Raw genomic sequence first — 22,524 nt, 5'->3', positions numbered from 1 at the left:
ACCCTAACCCTAACCCTAACCCTAACCCTAACCCTAACCCTAACCCTAACCCTAACCCTAACCCTAACCCTAACCCTAACCCTAACCCTAACCCTAACCCTAACCCTAACCCTAACCCTAACCCTAACCCTAACCCTAACCCTAACCCTAACCCTAACCCTAACTTTTGTTTTAAAACCACCTTTGTTCTTCTTACTTTAAATTTTACCCTATTAAACTCTTTTTATTTTTTACCACCCAATTAAACAACTTACAATTAAAATCTCAACAATATATTAACATTATTATTTTATTTTTCAACCCATCTCCCAAATATCATTCATTTTTTCCTTCTATCTCTTCGCACCGGTTTATTTGCTTTTTTATATGTTTAAATACATTTTGCTCTATTACCCGGCACCTTTTAACTCAATTCCTCAAATTTTTAACACGTCCTCCAACTTACCAATCTGCCCTTGTTTTCCTTTAAATTTATTACTTTTTTAATTTTTATAATTCCCGGTATAACGTTGTATGTATTTACGCCACTCTTTTATGCTAATGTTTTATTTTTATTCCTTTACGATTCCATCATTATATTTTTATTACTTGGTCTTTAAACGAATACAACGCACTTTTCCCCTACATTATATATTCAACAACTTTTATTCTTTTTCTATTGAACTTATAATTATTAATAACTTATGCAAATTTTATTTTAATATGTTAAATTTCATTTCTTTTATTATTACCTTTAATTTAACTGCATTTATAAAACCTAACCTTATATTTTATAACCCTATCAAACTTTCCCGCCTTTAAATAAACCTAACACTCCCGCCCCCATATAACCCTAACCTTCCCGCTTCTTTATAACCCTCACCCTCCCGCCTCCTTATAACCCTAACCTTCCCGCCTCCTTATAACCCTAACCTTCCCGCTTCCTTATAACCCTCACCCTCCTGCCCCTTATAACCCTCACCCTCCTGCCCCTTATAACCAACCTTTTACTCCTGCCATTTTGGTTAATTATACCTTTTGCCCAACCGCTTCGCCGTGCCTCAAACCCTCGCTTGCTCGTACCATTATTTCTTTTATTTCAATTTTGTATTTTTTCCCCATATTTTTCCTTTGTATCGTCCAACGATATATTAAATTTCAACCTTTTATATTTCGTTTTGTTATTATTCTCATTATTCTTTACTTATACTTTACCCTAACCCTAATCCAATTATATTTTCTTTTTCAATTTAACCATTCATTCCTTTTTTTAACCCTATTACCAACAACTGTTTAAAACTTGCCATCAAACCAACATTACCCTGCCTTCAACTCTTATTCTTCCCTTTTCCACATCTTTTTAAACTTCACAACCGCCCTACACATTTCGTTACTTTCCAACCCATCCCATCGAACCTTTCGACCCATCCATTCTAATTATTGTTTTATATTATCCCCCATTCCACCCCCTTTTCCCTTATTTGTTTTTTTAACCATTTATCCGCTTTATCCCCTAACACCGCCCACAATATAAACGTTATCTCCACTAATACACCCTCATATTACCAATTTTTGTTTTTTATTTTTCCATATGTTCCCGTCTGTTTTATTTCCTCGAACTTGTTGCATATCAATTATGGTATTTTATAATCAAAACATCCCAAATATGTTTCCCACCGCATTGTTTGTTTTACTTTTTTAACTTTTAATAATGTTTTTTTTGCCCATTTGCAATTGGCCATTATATATTTTCAAACAACCTCGTTTCCTTTTTTATTCGTTTTATATTATTTATAACCGGATGCCCATTTTTTTATTTTTTTTAATTGCACCACCTGTCCGACTTTTTTGTTTTGCCGCTCCCGCTTTTGCCATCCGTGCATTTTTCGCTCCCCGCGCTGCCGGTAAAACTTTGCCTCCTCCTCGTTTTTCCCGTTTTTCTTTTTGTTATATTTTTTATTTGCGCCTTTATTTTTATTATTTCCTCCGCCTTTTTTTATTTTTATCCGTTTTTTTATTTGTTGTTTTTATTTATATCGCCAATTTTGTCCATCCGCCTCGTTTTCATATATTTATAATATGCTTTTTTTTCGCATTTCTCCCTTTTTATACGCCCATTTATTTTTTTGTTTAATATTATCCGTATACATTCCGTCGTTTTTATAAATTTTTATATTATTTTTTTCCATTTTTTATTACCCCGTTTATTTTGCCGTCCCCGTTTATTTCGCCGCTCCGTTTATATTATAATTTTTTCGTTTATTTGTCCGTTTTGTTTTTTTTATCCGCTTTTTTATATATAATTTTGCAACCGCCGCACTGTTTTTATATATATAACTATTCGGATTTTCGGCGCGTTAACCCCCAATTTTAATGCGTTTATTGCCGTAAATACCTGTTATTTGCTTTTCTGTAACTACCGTATAATTTTCCGTCTTTTTGCGCTTATTTCCACGTTTTGGTGGTAATTTAACGCCCCCAATCGTTTTCCGTAATTTGTCGTTTTTTTGCACCGTGTTGCAATATATAATAATTTTATTTCTTTTCCCATGTTTTTTCTTTATTTTTTTGCCAATTATATTACCACCTCGTTTTTTTTATTTTTTAAATTAAATTTTAATATTCCGTATCCGACGTTTTTACGTTATATCGCCGTTCGGAACTAATATATTCCCAACCTGGGCAATTTTACCAACCGCCCAAATTCCGTTTCGTTTGTCGCCCGTAACGTCGCCATTAAATATACCATTTGCGTCTCCAATTTAATTACCCTTTATAACTCTAACACCCGCGCCCGTTAATTTCCCCTTATCCCCAAATCCAACACCACGTAACATTCGTTTATTATAATTCGTTTTAACCGTTTTATTGCCCGTTACCCGTTAATAAAATGCCCAAAATTCTTTTTTACCGCCAATTTTACCGTTATTAACATTACCAACGTCTATTTATACGGCCGCTCCGACGCCCATTCCACGAAATTGATCCCCCAATTCGTCGCATTTGTTTTTAATATTATTGCGCAACGACATTAACGGTATTATTATTATCGTTATTTTTTCGGCCGAATATGCCGCCGGAAATATAAATAATATATTTTTGCCGCCACTCGTACCTACTACCATTATTACCGGGCTGGTTTTCTGTATAATTATTTATAACGCCGGGTTTTACACTCCGCAAAACTCCGTTTTTTCGTCCAATATTTGCTTTAATTGCAATTTTAAACTAACACGCCGCTTTATCCGCCAACGTTTTTTTTTCCCGTGTTTTATTTCGTCAAATCCGTAAACCGTATCGGGTTTTTAACCACGCCATCTCCTTTTTTCCACTTTTTTCTAACCATTCAATCAAATATATAAAACGCGTGCCATTTGCGGCTGGTTTTTTGGAATATAATTGGCCGCGCTTCGCGCCCACGGATTATTTTAACTCTCTTTTTACCTTTGCCGCCCTGCTCGATTGGTTACGCGCTTCGCGCCCGGGCCTTATAACGCCATTTTTTACAATTTTATTTTTAACGTTTTTTTATATTTTACTTTTTTATAAAATAATTCATACCTTTCCTTTTTTATTTTTTCGTTTATTTTTTTGCGTTATATATAACCGGACTTATTGCAACTTTAATACTTCTAACATTTTATTTCTAATAATTTTAACCGCTTTTACGCTTAATTTCCTTAATAATTAACCCCTATTTAACCGTTTTTATATATAACCATTAAACGGTTTATATTACCGTAATTGCGCTATTTTATATTTTCTTTTCTTTTGGTTATATTTGGTTTATATTCCATCCATATAACATTTATTTTATATACGTATTATTAAATATTGTTTTCTACCTATTTTATGTTTTATTATCTTTTCACACCACATATTAAAAAATATTCTTTTTCGATTGTTTTATATTTCTCTTTTATTTTGTCATATTTCAACATTTTCCTTACTGGTATAATACTTGTTTGTAATTTGCTTTTATATTTTAACTCCTTTTGCTTTCCAATTTGACCGCATTTCATTTCGCCCAATTATAATTTATAACAACTTCAAATTTATTTTTCCATATGTTTTTTAATCCCCTCAACTTTTTTCTATTATTTGATTTATTATATTTTCCCCTTTATTTCAATTTCAACTTTTCTGCACTATTTTCGTTATACTTCCACTATTTTAATCCCAACGCATCTTATATAACCCTCACCCTCCCGCCTCCATATAACCCTAACCTTCCGGCCTCAACGCCGCCGAACATGGGACGCTCCGCGTTTTTTTAAACCACAATTACTTTTAACCCTAACCTTCCGGCCTCCACGCCGCCGGACATGGGCGCTCCGCGCCATTATACGGGTTCCGGGGGCGCTCCGCGCTTTTTTAAACCATAATTATTTTTAACCCTAACCTTCCGGCCTCCACGCCACCGGACATGGGCGCTCCGCGCCATTAAACGGGTTACGGGGACGCTTTGCATTTCTTTAACCACAACCACTTCTAACCCTAACCTTCCCGGCCCTTTACCCTTATAATTACTATTTTTCGTCTTTCTGCGCTTTTAAAACATATTTATCATTTTAATATTCGTGTTTGCTAATTTTATATTCACGGCCCTGGACCAACTTCAATTTTAATTTTATTTGCCTTTTTTGCTAATTACTTTTATTTTATCTGCGTTTATTTTATTTATATATATCCATTTACAAATTGTTAATACTTACGCATTTAAATCCCACCGCCCTCCATCTCCCTGCTCCAAATTTCAACTAATCGAAAAAACAATATACACAACTCGTTCGTTTCCATCCTTCCCCATTTAACCCGCTTTCCCATCCGTTTCCACGCCTCCCTCCCTTCGAATTTTCCATCCCAATGCCTATCCCCCATCCTCGTTTTCATTTCCTCCCGGAACAACTCCGGCGCCTGGTCTTGAAATCCTGCAACCACCTCAAACAACACCCTTTCTTTGTCGCAATCCGCCCCCGTTCGCAACCGGAACTGTCCCTCGTCCCCTGCCACCTCTACCCACCGTCCGCAATACGCTTGCGGTACCATACATTTGCCGCAACCCCCGAACCTTTCCATCCCCGCCGTGACCAACCTTTGGATTTCTCCTGCCCTCGCCTCAATCCTCGTACGAATTTCCGTTTGCTCCTCCTTGCGCGGGCAATCTTCCACCCCGTGCCTAAACCCCCCGTCGTACGTCAACCGGCAACTTACGCACGATTCGGCCCAACTCTCCAAATACCTCCCCAACCACCACTCCTGCCTTTGCTGCTCCCTTCGCCGGCCTTGCTCCGATTCCGCCAACGCCGCATTGCTATCCTCCATCACCGCGAACTCTTCATCCCCCGACCCCCACTCTTGCTCGACCGCGCCCAACCCGCGCGCCTGGCACACGTCGCATACCTCCTCCCCTGGCCCTGCGCAACTGGCCCTGTCCGTCTGCCCGTCCATTACCTCGTTTAACACCGACCGCCGACATGCATCCCCGCAAATGTATTCCACTATTTCCACCTCCAACCCCGTATTTCCCACGCCACTTTCGCCCGCCCGCAACATTATAATCGCCTCGCTTTTTTGCCCGTCCCGTCCCGCCCGCCCGCTTTCCTGCGCGTAATCCCGCAACCGCCGCGGCGCCCCCGCGTGTATTACCGCCCTAACGTCGGGTACGTCCAAACCCACCCCTAATGCGTTCGTCGCCGCAATCACCCCCCCTTCGCGCATCCATACCTGTATAATCATCTTTTTCCCATTTTCGTCTGCCACCCCGGCGTGGTATATCGGGCAACCCAACGATTCCCCGATCGTTTCCGTCCGTTTAATCGTCCCCCCGTAAACAATCATCCGTGTGTCGTCGCCGTATTGTAATCGTGCCTCTCCTACCGCCTCTTCCACCGCCTCCTCTATTGCTTGCTGCTTGCCTCCGACTTTCTTCGTATGCCTGACCCTATATTCGATATTATGCCGTGATGTCGACACCCGGTATATTGTGACCATATTCCCCTGGAACCCCATCGCCTGGTGGAATGCCTCCTCGTCGCGCGGTGATAACGTGGCCGTCAAACACACCACTTGCACCCCCCACCCCGCGATCGTCCGACCTAACAACCCCAACTGCGGTCGAAACTCCGACCCGGCGTCCAAAACCATATGGCACTCGTCGACAACAACTCGGTCCAACTGCTGCCGCACCCGCAACCGGTTGACGAAATCCCGGAACATCTTGGTGCTCGCCGACTCGGGCGTTACAAACACGATCGCCGCCGCCCTGTTCGCGCCCCTCGACGTCCACACGTGCGCCTCGATCCCGCTTTCCCGGCACCGCCGCCACAAATCCTCTCGCAACGCCACCAATGGCACCACGACGATCGTCGTTCCTGTTATACCCGTGCAAAATGCCGGCAACATAAACGACAAACTCTTGCCTCCTCCCGTGCCCGTAATCTGTACGATCGGCGTCAACCCCTTAAAAATCGACCTGACCACCTGCTCCTGGCATCCCCTGAACTCCGCCCCCTCTCCCATTATCCGCTGCAACGCCCCGTGGATATCTACAACCCGCATTCTCTTGAACCGCCTCGCCCGCGCCTCCTCTGCGCTGTCGCTCCACGGGTCCCTCTTCCGCTTGGTTCCTGCCGCCTCCACGTCCGTAAACCCTTTATCCCCAAACCCCAAAAACCGATGCCATTGCGTGCTCGCCATCCGGAACTTCTGCCGCATATTCGCCGTCCCGAACACGTTGCGCCGCATTTCCAATCCATAAATCATCCCTCGCGTCCTCGCCCCGTGCCCCGTCTGCGCTGCCAACACGTCCGTTGCGCTTGCTTCGCGCTCCTGCCCGTCGTCCTCGTCGTCGTCCTCGCTAAACCCTTCCACCTTGAACGCACCCTCCAAATATCGGTTGCTGATCGCCACCACGATGTTGCGCCACGAAATGATATCGACCGCCGGACCCATAAACCGCTGCGTGTGCTGCTGCAACCGCCGCCTTATCCGGTCCGACTGCCATACCCCGTGCGCTTTGGCCGTGTGCACGATCGGTCCCTGCTCTTTAATGGCGTCCCTGACCCTGGTGCTTCTCGCGCCCTCCGCCTCGTTCTCGTCCTCGTCCTCGTCCTCGTCCTCGTCCCAATCGTCCTCCTCATCCTCGTCCTCGCTCTCTTCTGCCTTGCTAAACATCACCTTGTTCGCCCATAAAAACGCGCTTGCCTCGTCCCCTCCCTCCACCACCCCTTGAACCTGCTGCCAAAACGGCAATACCAACCACATATACCACATTAATAATAATCCCACCTCCCGCGGCACGAACCGGCTAATTGCCTTGGCCCTTTCCGTCGTCCGGATGTTCTTGTGGTACAACACCACAAAACTTATTAACCCGTTGTCCACGAAAACGTTTCGCGTCCCCCCACCGCCCGTATTCCACATCCGCAACCCGATAATCTCCGTCCCGCGTGCCGGCTGCCCGCCCGTAATGTGCATCAACAATAATATCTGCTCGCGGAACCGCTCCACCGACCGCTCGTACCGCCGCACTTGCTCGCCGCTGAACGGGGACGTTTCTGTACCTGCCCACGCCCGTTTCAACTCGATTTGCTGCGATATCTTGCCCATCAACCACGTTTTTCCGTCGACCGGCCACTCGTTACGCTCGTCCCGCAAAAACGAATACCCGTAAGCCTCGTCGCTCTGGTCGTCGTGTAACCCCGCCCAATTAATCGCCGGAAATTGCTCGTGGTCCTGTCCCTCCGGCATTATCAACAACTCCGCCATAACCTCCCGCGCTTCCGCCACCATCCCGTGCACTATGTCGACCAACTGGCCCATGCCGAACTGGATTTTCCGGTACGTAATGGTGTCCCCCTTCCACGACACGAACCCCTCCGCCACCGTCGTGTTGCGGATCGCCATCCCGTACGCCTTGCGGTCGTATATCCACCCCATCGGCGACGATCGCCCCTGCGTGGTCGGCCGTACCATGAACCGCATTACCTTCTCGTGCGCCCGCCTGTCCATGCCCACGCATTGCTCGTTTGCCTCTTCTGCTTCCAACCCCTGCGCCTCCAACCGCTCCATTTCCTCGTCGTCTTCATACTTGATCTGGCTCGCCAACAATATCCGCGTCATCTTCATCACCGCCGAATATTTGGGCGTGTAATTCAACGGGCTCGCCCATCCTGCCATCGGTAACAACCCCATGACCGCCAACCCGCTAATCACTGCGTTCTCGTAACCCGTCCGCAATAATATCTGGTCCATTAACCCGACGACCGCGTCGACGCACAACCGATCCAACCGCTCCTCTTGTTCTTTCGTCGGCCTCCGCGTCTCTGCCAACTCTGCCGCCGCGTTTTCGAACGCGTCCCACCATTCCCCCTGCTGCAACGTCAACCGGTACGCCGGCCGCTCCTCGTCCTCCATCGCCTGGCTGCGGTGCACATAACAAATCACCTGCCGCATCACCTCGGTGTATTTTTTCCACGTTTCGGCTTCCATTTTGGCACTGAACCGCTTGTCGCTCCGCTTGTCGCCATCCTTCCGGTTGATCGTCTTCAACACGATGTCGTCGACCTCCCCCTGCAAAATCATCCTCTGCCCCTGCCGTGCTGCCCGGTGGAAACTTTGCCACATGGCCTCCAACGTCCGCTCCTTTTCTTTGATTGGGTCGATCAACGCCATTATTTTCATGCGGCTGAACCCGCGCAAATGCCGCGACCAACCCACCTCCTGGACCCACAAATTCGGCTCCAACTTCTCGTTGGCCATCTCGACCCTGTCGTGGTAAATCCTTTCCATCGCACACATCTTTTCCTGGCCCAATTTGACTACCTTGCTGATAATGTCGTCGATTGTCGCCACGGCTCGTACCGGCGGGTCATCCGTCGTGGCCCGCGGCCGTTCGACCTCGAACCAACTGCTTGCTTGCCGGTTCTTAAAAAACCGCTGTAATCGCACGCCCGTACGCCACGGCAACTGTGCCGCAACTTGCTTCCCTCCTCTGGTCCGCGGGTTTTGCCATGCATGCTTGGATCTGTAATGGTCGCGCATACTATTCTCTTGCCGGCAAACCCACCCGCATTCCGCGCATCCAAAACCGTCCCGTTGTGCCGGCCGCAACAACGGAATCTCTGGGCACGTCGGCGGGGGGAACGCGAACTCGCGCAATGCGTTATGGTCCTGGTAAATATTCGGCAACTGGCCGACTGCTGCTGCAATCTTTCTTGCTTGGTCTGGCCGCATCTTATGGCTGGTACCGCGTAAATGCGGCTCGACCTCGGTTGCTGCGTTGGCAAACTGGCATTGGGTACAAATTACCACCTTATATTTGCTTACCCAAACGTACGGTCGAATGTCTGCCATTCTGTCGTTGTGTTGGTTCGGTTGGCATTAATATTGATCAAATGCTGGACTCGTCTTCTGTTGGACTCGTCTTCACCTTTTGTTACCGCGACCCTGCGTTTCGATTTTTTTAATGGGCCCTGCTACGCTGCATGTAACCTTGACGCGTCCGTCGCCCTCGTCGTTTGAAACGTTTTGGGTTGGCCTGCTATACCCTAACCCGTCCTTCATCCTCGTCGTTGCCCTGACCTGCGATACCCTAACCCGTCCGTCCTCGTCGTTGCCCTGGCCTGCTGTACCCTAACCCGTCCTTCATCCTCGTCGTTGCCTGCTGTACCCTAACCCGTCCTTCATCCTCGCCGTCTGTTGCGTTGGCCTGCTCGTAACCCTGACTCGTCCACCCCCAATCCGTCACCCCATCAATATCAATAATACAATCTTAAACCACGTACAACTCCCGCATTTCTGCTCCAAATCAATCGTCCTTTTGCTTGATTGTGCATGGCGCCTGAATCTATCGCTGGTTCAAATTTTGAAGCGATACGATCAAAAAAAGTCAATGCTTCGTAACCCTCTAGTAAATCCAATGCTTCGTACCCCCTGCCATCATCCCTGCAGCCTTGGCGTCCACACAAAATCCATTGCTTCGTTCAACGAAACAATCAGGTATTACTGGTTAGGTATTACTGGTTAGGTATTACTGGTTAGTAAATCCAATGCTTCGTACCCCCTGCCATCATCCCTGCAGCCTTGGCGTCCACACAAAATCCATTGCTTCGTTCAACGAAACAATCAGGTATTACTGGTTAGGTATTACTGGTTAGGTATTACTGGTTAGGTATTACTGGTTAGGTATTACTGGTTAGGTATTACTGGTTAGGTATTACTGGTTAGGTATTACTGGTTAGGACCTCGAGACCCGCTTGAGCGCCGTCGATGGAAACAATGGTGGCCGCAAGGGTACCGTCAACGACGAGACGAACCTGGGTGCCGTTGGCGGATCGGTCAAGCTCGGCGACCTGCTCAACACCATGGGCGGCAAGGGCGGCGAGTTCTGCTACATTTACGTGTAGAAAGAAACCCCGCTGTTGTGGACTTGGTTGGCATGAAACAAAAAGCCCTTTACTCGGATATAATATTAATTCTAGTTCTTAATCAAAAGCAAGCAAAAGAAATTATTATGTTACCATTCCCGGATCGTCTTGTGACTCTGGTCTACCTGTATATTCTTCTTCGCATGGGCTGGTTTTGTCATGAATAACCTCAAAACATATAAAATAGTCAAAATCACAGAGGATTATGGACAATGATATTCTCATTGGACTTGGATTTCTACCTAATTACCATAACTAACCTAATTTGTTGGTTGTGCAGCTGCATATTTCCGATATATTCTTCCGCCATTGGGGATAAACAATCTTCCCACCCTGGCACCGCCACATTAGAACCATAACATCTATTCTCGACCGTCACGGCCTTTGAGGTGCTGCTGGATACGAGCTGCCGAACGTGTCATACAGGCGCACTTTGCGGCATATATAAGCGCGGCAAGTCATTTCCATTTTGCACCACTTGACCCTTCATCGCCGGCTTCCAGCCCCCCACTTGAAGGCTATTTTTGTCAACGCGCATGGAAAATCTAATCGAATCTAAAAAAAAAGGCCACCCGCCGAGGCTTCGCCCTTCGGCCAGCAATTGCAATTGAATCCAATGACTTGTTGTCGCTCAGGTTCAATGCAACTGGGCTTAAAGATTTAACTCGCTTTGTTTTTAAAGTCTAAAGAGAGAAACAAAAACCATTACAATCCTGAAGGCTACCATCTTTTGCCCTTGCAGCACGTGCATACAAGAGGTACCTTGAATTGTAGACCCATACAAGCAGGCAAAGAGAGTTATCACACGTATCTGTTGGTAACAGCAACAGAGTGGCGATAGGTCCAACAGGGTAAATTCCAAGTTTTTACTCAGCTTTGCAGCGTTCCAATTGCCTTGTTTGCCTCAGCGACGCCAACGGACCTCCATGCACCCAACTCTGCAGCTCAAAAACAGTAAATACAGGGTGCAATTGAAGGAAATCAATTTCAAACATAACACAGTCCTATTTGTTACGGAAAGGTCACTATTTAGAGCGACGGGCGATTTTCCAGAGGCAGCAAGTGCCAAAATGGTGTAGGAACCGAACGCATAGTTCTGGGCGCCTAGGTCCAGTACTTTTCTTTGGCGGTTTATTATCCCTGGATTTTACAGCGGAGTATCAAATAACATGAACGGCCTGGGGCCAAAAGGTTAGCCCGGTAAATTGTACAAGCTCCAACCGGACAAAATCCTCTGAAGCTTGTTGTTACGATCAAGGTATCGGGTAACCTGTTCTTATGGTAAAGTACAGTGGGTTGAAGCAACTGAGCGTCTGACTGGGTAACTGGGGTTCTCAACGACTGGGGGTGAAATTATGATCGTTCTCAAGTAAGTATTGAGGTTAACTAGAGTTTGATTGCTGCTAAGCAATCCTAGAATCGAATCTATCTACATGGTAATGAGCGTGCCTTATATAGACTATGTTCCGAATGTAATCCCTTTTGATCTGTTTGATCTGTGATTCTCAACTGAGATTCTACAGATCATAGAGATCCATTTATTTGGCCGTCACGTGAGGTCACGTGAGATCTCGTGGCCTTGTCCTTAGGTAATCGCTGTTCTGCCGGTCGGTATCTCTTTCGGGCGAGTGTCGTCAGGAGGGGTGTGACCCCACCTGGCCTCTCTGGTACCGGCCCAACTGTCTGGTCGTAACACTTGTAAATGACGCTATTTTTATAACGTGGTTCATCAGGACCCCGGACATATCAGGACCCCGGACATTTTTCAACCCAGTTTCATCCTTTATTTTCCACACGTGTTCTTTCCCCCAACAGTAATGGAATCATCAAATTGCGAAGCGCGAATCATTCTTGCTCTAAATGAGCTCCGATCAAGCAAAAAGAAAAGCATACGAAAGGTTGCATTAATATATAATGTCCCAAAATCGACACTACACGACAGAATAAACGGCATCGCTTCTTTGGCCAATCGTCGGCCAGGCAACCAAAAGCTAACGGAAAGGGAAGAGGAAGTAATTGTCCAGTATATACTGGACCTGGATTCCCGAGGGTTTCCAGCCCAGATCGCTGATGTGGCCGCAATGGCCGATCATCTTCTCGCTGCGCGGGACGCGCGACCGGTCGGCAAGCAATGGGCTTATCGCTTCGTACAACGACGCACAGAATTAAAAACGCGTTTTTCTCGCGCTTACGATTTCCAAAGAGCTCTTTGCGAAGATCCTGACGCGTTAAACGCGTGGTTTCAATTGGTGGCCAATATGAGGGCCAAATATGGCATCCAAGACTGCGACATGTACAACTTCGACGAAACCGGCTTTATGATGGGCCAGATTTGCGCTGGAATGGTCGTAACTGGGTCCGAAAGACGCGGAAGAAGGAAAAAAGTACAGCCTGGCAATCGAGAATGGGCGACTGCAATTTGTTGCATCAGTGGCGACGGTTACAATATACCCCCGTATATCATCGTCAAAGGCTTTTACCATTTGTCCAATTGGTATACAGAAGGCGGTCTTCCGGACACGTGGCGCCTCAAACCCACCGTTAATGGATGGACCGACAACGAGACTGGCCTCGACTGGGTTCAGCATTTCGACAACCATACAAAATCGCGGACAAAAGGCGTATATCGGATGTTAGTGCTCGATGGGCACGGCAGTCATCGATCCCCTGAATTCGAGGGCTATTGCAAAGATCACAATATTATTCCACTTTACCTGCCTGCTCATTCATCTCATTTAACCCAGCCACTTGATGTCGGAGTGTTTAACGTCCTTAAGCGGGCGTACGGTCAAAAAATTAACGACTTTATCCGGGCCCACATCACTAACATCAGCAAAGTCGACTTCTTTTTGGCTTTTGCAGCGGCTTACAAAAAGTCAATGACAAAAGAAAATATGGCCGGGGGTTTTCGAGGGGCGGGAATTATCCCCCATAGCCCGGAAATGGTCATATCTAAGCTGGATGTTAGGCTACGGACGCCGCCACCTAAAGAGCTTGATTTTTCCAGCACCGAAACCTGGGTCTCTCAAACACCGCACAACCCGACAGAAGCCGTTAATCAATCTACCCTTGTTAAAAGTCGAATCAACTGTCATCAGGGAAGCTCGCCAACGCCTATTTTTAATGCTGTAAAGCAGCTAGCAAAAGGGTTGGAGTCGATTGCTCATCGAACCACACTTTTGGAAGCGGAGAACCACAGCCTTCGGAAGGCCAACGAAGCGCTTAGCAAGCGGCGCAGGGCTCAAAAAACACGTATCCGCGAAGGAGGGTCATTTACCATACAAGAGGGTCAGAATTTGCTTCAATCAAATGGTGCCGATGGTCTAATATACGAAAAGAAAGATGAAAATGGGGAGGGGAGTAGTGCGCAGCCGGCGACTAAACGACGTTGCGGCAACTGCGGTAAACCTGGACATAATGCACGCACCTGTCAGGAGGATGCAGAAATGTCTGATGTACATATATCCGATTGCATTGAGGTAAATTGAACAACGCTGGCGTTGCAATTGAAATTGGAAGTAGTATTGTGCAGGAAAAGTGTCCGGGGTCCTGATATGTCCGGGGTCCTGATGAACCACGTTACTAAACTTTTGTGTAAAAAGTGCGTTAAAACTTCCAAAAATATATAAAAAATTACAAATGAGTAATTAAAATACCCTTAGCTGCATATAAGAGCTTTAAAACTTGGAATTAATTATATCCAAAGTTTTAATTCGCATTATCTTTTTGCATGAAAGATAAAGCCTTTTGAAAAGGTCTTCAAAACCTGGAATAAACGCGTTTACATTATAAAAATAACCAATTTAACTTGTTCAAAACTCTTTTACACGACTCAAAGTATTTTACGCGGATGAATTTTGGAGACTAGCTCGAATTATAATTTGATGTATAAAATTAAAAACTTTTATAATTTGTTATGCGAATCGGGGCAGATGTTAATTATAATTATTTTTAGCAACGGCTAAGGGAAATTGCATAAACTTGTACGAAAGCTTATACATTTTACTCGTAAATTGCAGGCCTACACAAGAATATTCGAATATAAACTTGGCAAGGTAAAATAGTATATAATAGTGCGTGAAAGTAGCGTGTAAAATCAAACTCAACCGGGCTTATCAAATCAAAATATATAACCTTTGCAAGTCCTACCACCCAAATCCCTTGTCTCACCTTTGGTTTATTCTTCCCTTTTATCTTCTCTCCTCAACTATTAAAAATATGAAGTCCTCTTTGTTTTATCTCACCTTCGGGCTTGTCCCGGCTATCCTGGCGGCACCCGGAAAGCCTGGCTCATGTAAGTCCTTTATATCTCTCCTTTAATATAATATTTTAAACTGAACATAATTTCGATAGCTTATGACGCGAGCGGTTCACGCCATCGCTGTGGTGTTGTTCCGTTTCACGGCACGAGTGAAGTTTGGATGGTTCCTTCCAAGGAGAGTGGTTGGATACTGCCTAAAGGTGGATTGGATGTTCAGGACGGCGGCGACTGGGAAACTTGTGTAAGGCGCGAGGCTAGGGAGGAGGGTGGGTTTACGCTCGGCCCCGTTGAATACCTTGGTACCTTTGGCGACATCGTTTGGTATAAAGGCACGGTGACACATAAAAGCGATCCTACGGACCCAGAGGTTAAGGCTCGGGGACCCGCAAAACATTTCACAATCTCCGATGCAAGGGGATATTTGACAGGGTATGGAAAGAAGAAGGACGCCATGCTAGAGGCCCTTAATGCCGCCACCCGAGGATAGTGGGCTACATGCATACTAAATGGCTGGCGCAACCGTGGTGGCTTATTAGAGGTAGCGTGGTGCATTTTATACCGGTAGGCGGTATGCAGGCCTCTCCAAAAGTCTTTTGGCGCAACTCGTATGAGCAGTTTGGAAGCGGGAAACAATGTTAAGCAGAAAAGTAAAAAAAATCAATCAAGTTTTAGCTGATTATATACTGTATTTGTCTCACTATTTCTGTCAAATTGCGTTTTGAATTAACAAAATATGTGTTGAATAATTTAATTTCAAATGGCCAACGTTTTTCACTCGCATCACAGAGTACTGCACCAGCCGCCACAGCTTTAATAAATTGGACGTGTCCTAAAATCATATTTTATTTTCAGCTCTTTGCTACTTTTTCTGGTAAATATTCAAGTCGCCGGACTCTTCAAGCACAAATAACATTACCGTGATTGTTGCTAATCAGGTTGTGAGCTATTACTTGCCCGTGTCCTCTTCGATCGTATCCGCAACTCTCTCCCGTACACAAAATTTTCAGTATGGGCGCACGGACCATGCTGTTAACGTTTGCGCGGGACTTCCGCCTGTAGCCCTAACAGGCGCGCACACACGAAAAACTCTTCAACCTGTCGCCCTAAGCACCGTCACTACACGGAACGCCTTTCCTCGCAACACCCATGTATAATCGACAGATCTCCCCTTTGACGAGTTTTCCACTGATCGCGGTGAAGGAAGAGTCCGATCGGCGGTTCGGCGCGCCACCCGCATAGAGGCGCACAAGACAAGGCCCAATCTCGCGATGCGAGCCAGCGTGGCACAAAAAACTTTGCCAGCCGGAAAGGCAGGCGTCCTTCCCCGGAAGGCTAGACAATACGGTTTAAAAGAAAGGGAAATTAGGCTGAGAACCACCCGACGGTTCTTCGAATCGACAGGGCACCCTCTCACCCCCTCACACCTTCTGGGATTGCCTGCAGCGAGGAGGTAGTGCCGTTACGGGGGTTGGTTAGTTGTACGTGGACCGGAAGCACTGTGCCGGCGCGGCAGTCTCCAAAGGGTCCCGACAGCAAGACGTGGTCGGCCCATTGCTGGAGACGGCTTTGGGTAACGGGAAGCAAGAAACGTGGGCACGGCCTTGGTTCGCACCCTTGGTACACCCCGTGGACGGTGGGCCGTGGTGGAATAGTGTGACTGAGGCGCCCCATGCTTCTCACTCGCACTGGGAATCTGCGCCGGGTCTGGAGGACGGGAAGAACTCGATTGCATTCATGTCCACATTGTGGCGCTGGGCTAGCCCAGGAACCAACGGGGGACTAAGCTGTGGATGGACATGTACGGGGTGTCGCCGGCTTTTCGAAGCTTTCTACTCGCATTAGGGACGTACACCGGGGCAGATGATGTCGTCGGCATGTTAGGCGGAAGAGACGCTATTTTAGCCGGAGAGGACGGATGCGCGCGTCGGTCTACCAAGAGGCCTTTTTGTGGATGCGGTAGGTTTAAGGTGCAAACCTTGTATTTACGTGGCAGGCTGGGTATCCAGCGACTAGGAGGGCTCTAGCTGGCCTGTCCGTTAGAGGGTCTGGTCCAACCCTGTGACTATAGTTTACTGTAGGAAATGCAAGGCGAGGAACTGCGTTTGCCAAGACCCCTACTGGGCCATTATTTGGCCATGAGGACCGGCCACGGCGATTTCAAAGCCTACCATGACCGTTTCAACCACCAGGATGCAAACACCTCGTGTGCCTGGTGCTGGAAGCGGACCTCCCCTGAACACCCGGTGCACTGCCGCTTTTCGCGGGCGGTGTGGAGAAACTGGCCGTGGCCTGACAACGACCGGCCGGTCGGGCCGCCAGACCGCGCCCAACGCCGCAAATTCTTCCAGACAAGCCTCGGGCAACCGACAAGCTTTCAGGCGTTTTCGATAGCCACCAACTACTTCAGCGCCCGCCCCAGAGCGGCCCGCCAGCGCCCCGCGCGCCACGAACGCACTTTACGCCTAGGGACACCGATCGTAAACGACTCGAACTCTGACGAGGAATAGACTTACTGCCTTTTCACCCACACTTCACGGCACAAGCCGTCAGACGAACCCTCCGTGCACCTTAGGCACGGGGTCGCGTCAGTGAACTAACCCCCTAAGCAGGACCGGGCCCGAACCCGGTCAGGCACGATCCGCCTCTGCCCTCCTTGTTTTCCCCCTGTGTAAATAAAGAAGATAGAACGCGCGCCGAGATACCCCTCGGGAGGTTGCTAACGGCCGGCTAACAAGCCGGGCCGAGCCCGGCGTTAACTAATACTACTACTACTACTACTACCGTGGGAAACCATTGTTGTTGTACGTTTTTTCCCTTAAATATAACGAGGGGAGGGAGGGCAACGCCCGTAGCCGATATACATTCGATTATAGTCGTCCAACCACGCGTTCCGGGCTCTTTTCGTTGCAACGGCCGGATCCCGTTAAGCCCTAATACTAGGCAATTAGATCCTTTGCCTTCCATTATACCGGTTTCGTCCATATTCCAACGGTTTTCCGGTTTAATAGCGTTAATAACCGGGTTCGTAATATAAAGCCACCAAGATTTAATTACCTCCGTAGTAGCGCCATTAACCCGGGCGTTATCTATTCGACGGGGCCTTTGGGTTTTAAGGATTGAATAACGAGCCAAAAAACGAGTTATCCAACGTTTTCCAAGGCCTTTTGTCTCTCCGGCGGCTTGAAGAATTCGTTCGGCAAAAAAGCGTAATTCTTGATGCGTTGGCGGAAGCCCTAAAGCTGTTTGGGTAAGTACCCAATCAGCCAAATGCTTTTCCTGTTCCGTGGAAAGCCTTTGAAAAGGGCTTTGTGCTTTTTTATAAGGTTGAGAACCTTTAAGTCGACTTTGAAGTGTAGACCTAGGTATTCCCCATTTTCGGGAGGTTTTTGCAATTGGATTGCCATTATTGACGTCGTTAATTGCAGATATAAGCTGTTTTTCAGTATATTGCTTCATTGGAAAATGGAGAATTAAAATCAGAAAAAAGTAAATCCAAAAGTGACAGATTCATCGAGATATTTATAATAGAAGTTGGAGGATAAAAATAAAAGTGTTGTTATTTTTGGGTGCCGAACAGGGGGGGTGCCGAACAGGGGGTACGCAACGTTAATAGCCTGTTTTTCATCGAAAATCTAACCCTACCCCGACCCTAATATAGAGTAAACTGCCCCTAATCGCTGCAGACCCCGTAATTCTCCACACGTCCTTATTTACGTCTGCTACTGCAACCAACAGTAACGCTCATTTGGGGGTTTTGGCCAAGGGGCTCGCATTCTGGGAGGCCTCTTGCCGCGGCACGGGGGTCGGCAGATAAGTGCAGGCAAGCGTAACGGAATATGTTACTATTTAGTTTTCAGTGTACAGGCAGGTAGTTGACGAAGACGTAGTTTAAGAAGCTACACAATTAGAGATTGCGGAGATTTCGCGTACATATACACACGCGGGGCGCTCGCGCTATTACGTGCCGGAGTTATAACTAAGCGACAGCCCAGTGGCTGCCCTTCAGGTCCGTGACAACTGGTTAGGTTGGCGTCAATGTTGATCAAATGCTGGAACTCGACCCTTTAACCCCTTATTTTCCAACCGCGATCCTGCCGTTTAATTTCTTATATGGACCCTATTCCGCTGCTCGTAACCTTAACCCGTCCGTCGTCCTCGTCGTCTGAACATTCTGCATGGTATTGGTCTGCACGTAACCCCACCCGCTCACTGCCAATCCGTTACCCCATTAATAATATAATATAAATAACGCACGATTCCCCCGTTTTTGCTCCAAATTAACCGTTATTTTGCTTAATTATATATAACGCCTGGCGCTGTCTTTGGTATTAATTTCAAAGCCCTACTATTAAAAAAAGTCAATGCCCCGTAAACTTTTAATAAATTCATTGCCCCGTACCCCCTGTCATTATCCCTGCAGCTTTGGCGTCCATACAAAATCCATCGTCTCGTTGAAAAAGACGATTAAGTATTACTGGTTAGCAGTTTTTTGCACCCGGGGGCAACACCAGTTTTTTGGACCCGGGGCAACAGCAGTTATTTGATAAATAGTTTTTTGCACCCGGAGGCAACACCAGTTTCTTGCACTCGGGTGCAACACCAGTTTCTTGCACTCGGGTGCAACAGCAGTTACTTAATAAATAATTTCTTGCACCCGGGTGCAACAGCAATTATTTGATAAATAATTTCTTGCCCCCAGTGCAATAATAAATATTCCTAGTCAGCGCGCGTTAAACACCCCGTGTCGCCCTTTGTTGCAATTGTAATTTGAACCGAACATTTTATAACACTACCTATTTTTTAATAATATTTACACACCTATCCACCCATATCGGGTCGTTGCTAGAAAAAACAATGGCAATAAAATCCTCCGGCCTATTGCGCGCTTTGGTCAGCCTTCTCAGCCTCTCCTCCAACTCTTTTCGGGGCTGTATTATTATATCGCCGGTCCTCGGGTTTTCCCTTTTAATATCCGGTTTAAATGTCGTCCACCCAAACTGACATAATATCCGGTTACTGCAGCCTTTATGCTCTACACGGACAATTAGTATTTGGGCTCCCAGACCAACGTCGAGTAACCATACCTATTTTCTTAGTCATTTCTGGAACGTTATACGCCGCTTTGTTGGGGTTTTTCGTCCATGTGAACTTCGACGGGAAAAGTTGCCATATTATTTTTGTAACCATAACAAACGCCAGTTGTGCCGGATTTTTGCGCTTGGGTGCCACGGTGAACTGTTTGGTTGTAGGGTCCGCGTGCGGTGTTTCCGAAGATGCGCACACTGTTAAAACCAATAGCATTATTAGTTCGCACGCTGGATCGCCCAAATGGTTTGACAGGCACGTGAAAGCGATTTGGTAATGTTCCATTACTTTTTGGTCGCCCTTGTCGGCAAAAATGTGTTTGGTTTGGGTATAACCCTGATATATTAAATTAGGCACCTTGACGAACGGGATCGCACAATCGAAATCGATTAATCCAGTTTTCCTACGCTGCTGCGACGCCAGGAACTCCATTTTTATCTCGTTCCTGCGCCGCGCCTCTTCGGCGACCCGCAGCAAAGACCCCGGCCTGCCCGCCAGTTTGGGCGCTGCGTTTGCCGTCCCCTGCAGCTTAATCGCCACTGTTGCCGTGAGCCTCCCTTTGACCGCGCCAGGTACCCATTCGACCCCGGATGCGAGGAAACAGTTTGTTATAATCGGGCCCCATTCCCCACGTGCGACGGTGTTTGGGCCGGCTTTTTTTGGGGCTTGTAAAAAGGCGTGTTGGAATGTTGGGTACCATGATGCGTTTTTGGACGCGATTTTTTTCCAATCTTTGGTGTTTTCGGTCGATGCGAATATGGAAGCGACAAAATCGTGCGGCGTGCGCGACGTGGTTTTCGGAGCACGGCGATCCATACCCTCGAATAGCAGCTGTAATTGCGCCAAGCTAAACGGATCCTGGCTTGCGTCCCATTCCCGGATGGCCATTTGGCACTGCTCCGTTTCGCCAAGTGAAAATATGCGGCCGGCGTCTTTGTGGCTTGTAGTGAGCCGGCGCCTGAGCAACATGCTGTAAAACGTTCTGGTTTCCGGGATCCAAACCTCTTCGATCAACTTTTTGAGGAATTTTTCTACCCTAAAAGGGGTGGAGAATGCGTTTCCGCCAAGCAGAGAAAACCAAATGTTGCTTTCCCGGTTGGACGCAATCCGTGGCCCGTAATGGAATCGCAACTCTGAAATATGCAAAAAGATTGGTTTGTTGTTTTTTTTTGTTCCGCGGCCATTAATGTAAATTAATTACGGTCTGGTTTCCGTTTACGCCAAAATCCAGAAACTTGGGGTCCAAATATGGCCAAGCGCCGTGTTTTGAGACTTTCGATTGTGCCGAGGTGCCGGAGTATTATTTTGGGCAAATGGCGATCGAACCCCGTGAAACAATACCCACCCATCCGGTCCAAAAACGCGGTGCCTTCCGAATTGGCCAGGTCCAAACCAAATTCGTGTCCTCGGACGAACCGGCGATCCATTTCGTCATGTGCCAGCTTAAATAGGCGGTAATATGCGCTAAATATCCTCGGGAAAACGGCTGGCGACAGTGAGCGAAAGATGTGGACAAAGGACCCCTGTTGCAAAAGGAAGAAGCGTATAAGCTGGAAAATTGGCCGGAATATTGCGGTAAAGGTGCGCTGTTTACCGGCCTTTATATTTGCAATATTAATGGAAAGCACTTGTTCCAACCTATATGCAAACTCGTTCTGCTCGATAGCGGTCTCCATTTGAAACAGCTCGCGGGCAAACGGCTTGGTTGCATTTGGGTACTTTGGTGACTTTACCCCACGCATTATATTAATCAAGTTTTTCCGCCGGTCACGTGCCGCCGCCGTGGCGGCGGCGTCCGTCGCCGGGATTGTAAAAGCGGCAGTAGCGAACCCTTTGGTGGGTAAAAGGTCCTTAGGGCTATGGCGCACGTTCCGTTTAACATTGGAATACCCTTGGAAGTAACCAAACGACAATACGTCGGCGCTTTCGTTGCGCCTGCTCGCATTGCTTTTTATTATTGTCGTTAGAGGTTTGAGAAACTCCGGCGGGGACGGCGACGACATGTTGCCGTACGCCGGGTGGAAGGCTTGGGGATAAAACGTGTAGTCTTTTTGGGGATATTCGACCGCAATTTGGTTGCGGTCGACTGTGAGGCATCGGACTTCTTTCGTTCCGTCTGGCCCTTCTTCGACGCAATAAATGCACACAGCCACTGCGTAGGATATGGCGCCGATGTTCTCCAGGTCAAAACGATCACGTAACCCGTCGATAAGGGTTTTTAACCCTTGACTGTCGCTTATCATCTGTTCGTAACTTTCTTCGTCCTGGTCTTCTTCCTCGTCGTTCCCGCCGTCCCCATTGTTGTCACCGTCGTTCCCGTCGTCCCCGTCGTCCCCGTTATTCTCACCGTTTCCATCCTCATCCTTATCCTCGTCCACGTCCACATCCATGTCGCTGTTTCCACCCTTTCGGACTGGCATATCCTCCCCATTTTCACCCTCGCCGCCTTTTGTCCCGTTTAACGACTTTTGGTCCGACTCCTCTTTATGCGGCTCCGGCAAATATGTTTCCTCCAAAAGCCCGTATATGCCCGGGCTAATTGGTATTGGCATGTTCGATCCATAATTGTATGCATGGAATGCTGGCAAGTGTACCTGCCAAAAAAACGTAGGTTCGAACCCGTCGGCCCAGTTCTTCCATCCGCGCATAAAACGATCCTGGAACAGGGCCCAGTTGGATATATTTATATCTTGCCTATATTGGCTCCCAGGCTTCCAGGCTCGCTCGACGCCCTGGCTAAACATGCCGGTGATTTGAAAGATGTCCACG

The 22,524-nt window shown here is 47.3% G+C and overlaps 6 protein-coding genes across 6 annotated transcripts; 2 read left to right on the top strand and 4 right to left on the bottom strand.

The window, feature by feature from the left end:
* Nucleotides 1-2,927: 2,927 nt before the first annotated feature.
* Nucleotides 2,928-3,618, bottom strand: MGG_16580 (uncharacterized protein; the record flags this gene model as incomplete). Its single annotated transcript, XM_003711114.1, has 4 exons — nucleotides 2,928-3,122; nucleotides 3,424-3,466; nucleotides 3,541-3,545; nucleotides 3,610-3,618. The coding sequence occupies 4 exons, from the start codon at nucleotides 3,616-3,618 to the stop codon at nucleotides 2,928-2,930; spliced, it is 252 nt and encodes an 83-aa protein (XP_003711162.1).
* A 1,376-nt stretch (nucleotides 3,619-4,994) lies between these two features.
* Nucleotides 4,995-9,336, bottom strand: MGG_16579 (uncharacterized protein; the record flags this gene model as incomplete). Its single annotated transcript, XM_003711113.1, has 3 exons — nucleotides 4,995-5,015; nucleotides 5,194-9,007; nucleotides 9,320-9,336. The coding sequence occupies 3 exons, from the start codon at nucleotides 9,334-9,336 to the stop codon at nucleotides 4,995-4,997; spliced, it is 3,852 nt and encodes a 1,283-aa protein (XP_003711161.1).
* A 538-nt stretch (nucleotides 9,337-9,874) lies between these two features.
* MGG_16578 (uncharacterized protein) lies at nucleotides 9,875-10,388 on the top strand (the record flags this gene model as incomplete). Its single annotated transcript, XM_003711112.1, has 2 exons — nucleotides 9,875-9,892; nucleotides 10,224-10,388. The coding sequence occupies 2 exons, from the start codon at nucleotides 9,875-9,877 to the stop codon at nucleotides 10,386-10,388; spliced, it is 183 nt and encodes a 60-aa protein (XP_003711160.1).
* A 4,239-nt stretch (nucleotides 10,389-14,627) lies between these two features.
* MGG_14344 (uncharacterized protein) lies at nucleotides 14,628-15,157 on the top strand (the record flags this gene model as incomplete). Its single annotated transcript, XM_003711111.1, has 2 exons — nucleotides 14,628-14,703; nucleotides 14,763-15,157. The coding sequence occupies 2 exons, from the start codon at nucleotides 14,628-14,630 to the stop codon at nucleotides 15,155-15,157; spliced, it is 471 nt and encodes a 156-aa protein (XP_003711159.1).
* Nucleotides 15,158-15,760: 603 nt separating this feature from the next.
* On the bottom strand, nucleotides 15,761-16,546 carry MGG_16577 (uncharacterized protein; the record flags this gene model as incomplete). The annotated part of the gene is made up of 4 exons (XM_003711110.1): nucleotides 15,761-16,002; nucleotides 16,095-16,224; nucleotides 16,283-16,374; nucleotides 16,444-16,546. The coding sequence occupies 4 exons, from the start codon at nucleotides 16,544-16,546 to the stop codon at nucleotides 15,761-15,763; spliced, it is 567 nt and encodes a 188-aa protein (XP_003711158.1).
* Nucleotides 16,547-19,545: 2,999 nt separating this feature from the next.
* Nucleotides 19,546-22,499, bottom strand: MGG_14341 (uncharacterized protein; the record flags this gene model as incomplete). The annotated part of the gene is made up of 4 exons (XM_003711109.1): nucleotides 19,546-19,598; nucleotides 19,755-19,905; nucleotides 20,044-20,888; nucleotides 21,101-22,499. The coding sequence occupies 4 exons, from the start codon at nucleotides 22,497-22,499 to the stop codon at nucleotides 19,546-19,548; spliced, it is 2,448 nt and encodes an 815-aa protein (XP_003711157.1).
* Nucleotides 22,500-22,524: the final 25 nt, after the last annotated feature.

The sequence above is a fragment of the Pyricularia oryzae genome, chromosome 1, assembly GCF_000002495.2.
Source record: "Pyricularia oryzae 70-15 chromosome 1, whole genome shotgun sequence".
Classification (NCBI taxonomy): Eukaryota; Fungi; Ascomycota; class Sordariomycetes; order Magnaporthales; family Pyriculariaceae; genus Pyricularia; species Pyricularia oryzae.
This window is presented reverse-complemented; position numbering and strand designations above follow the sequence as displayed.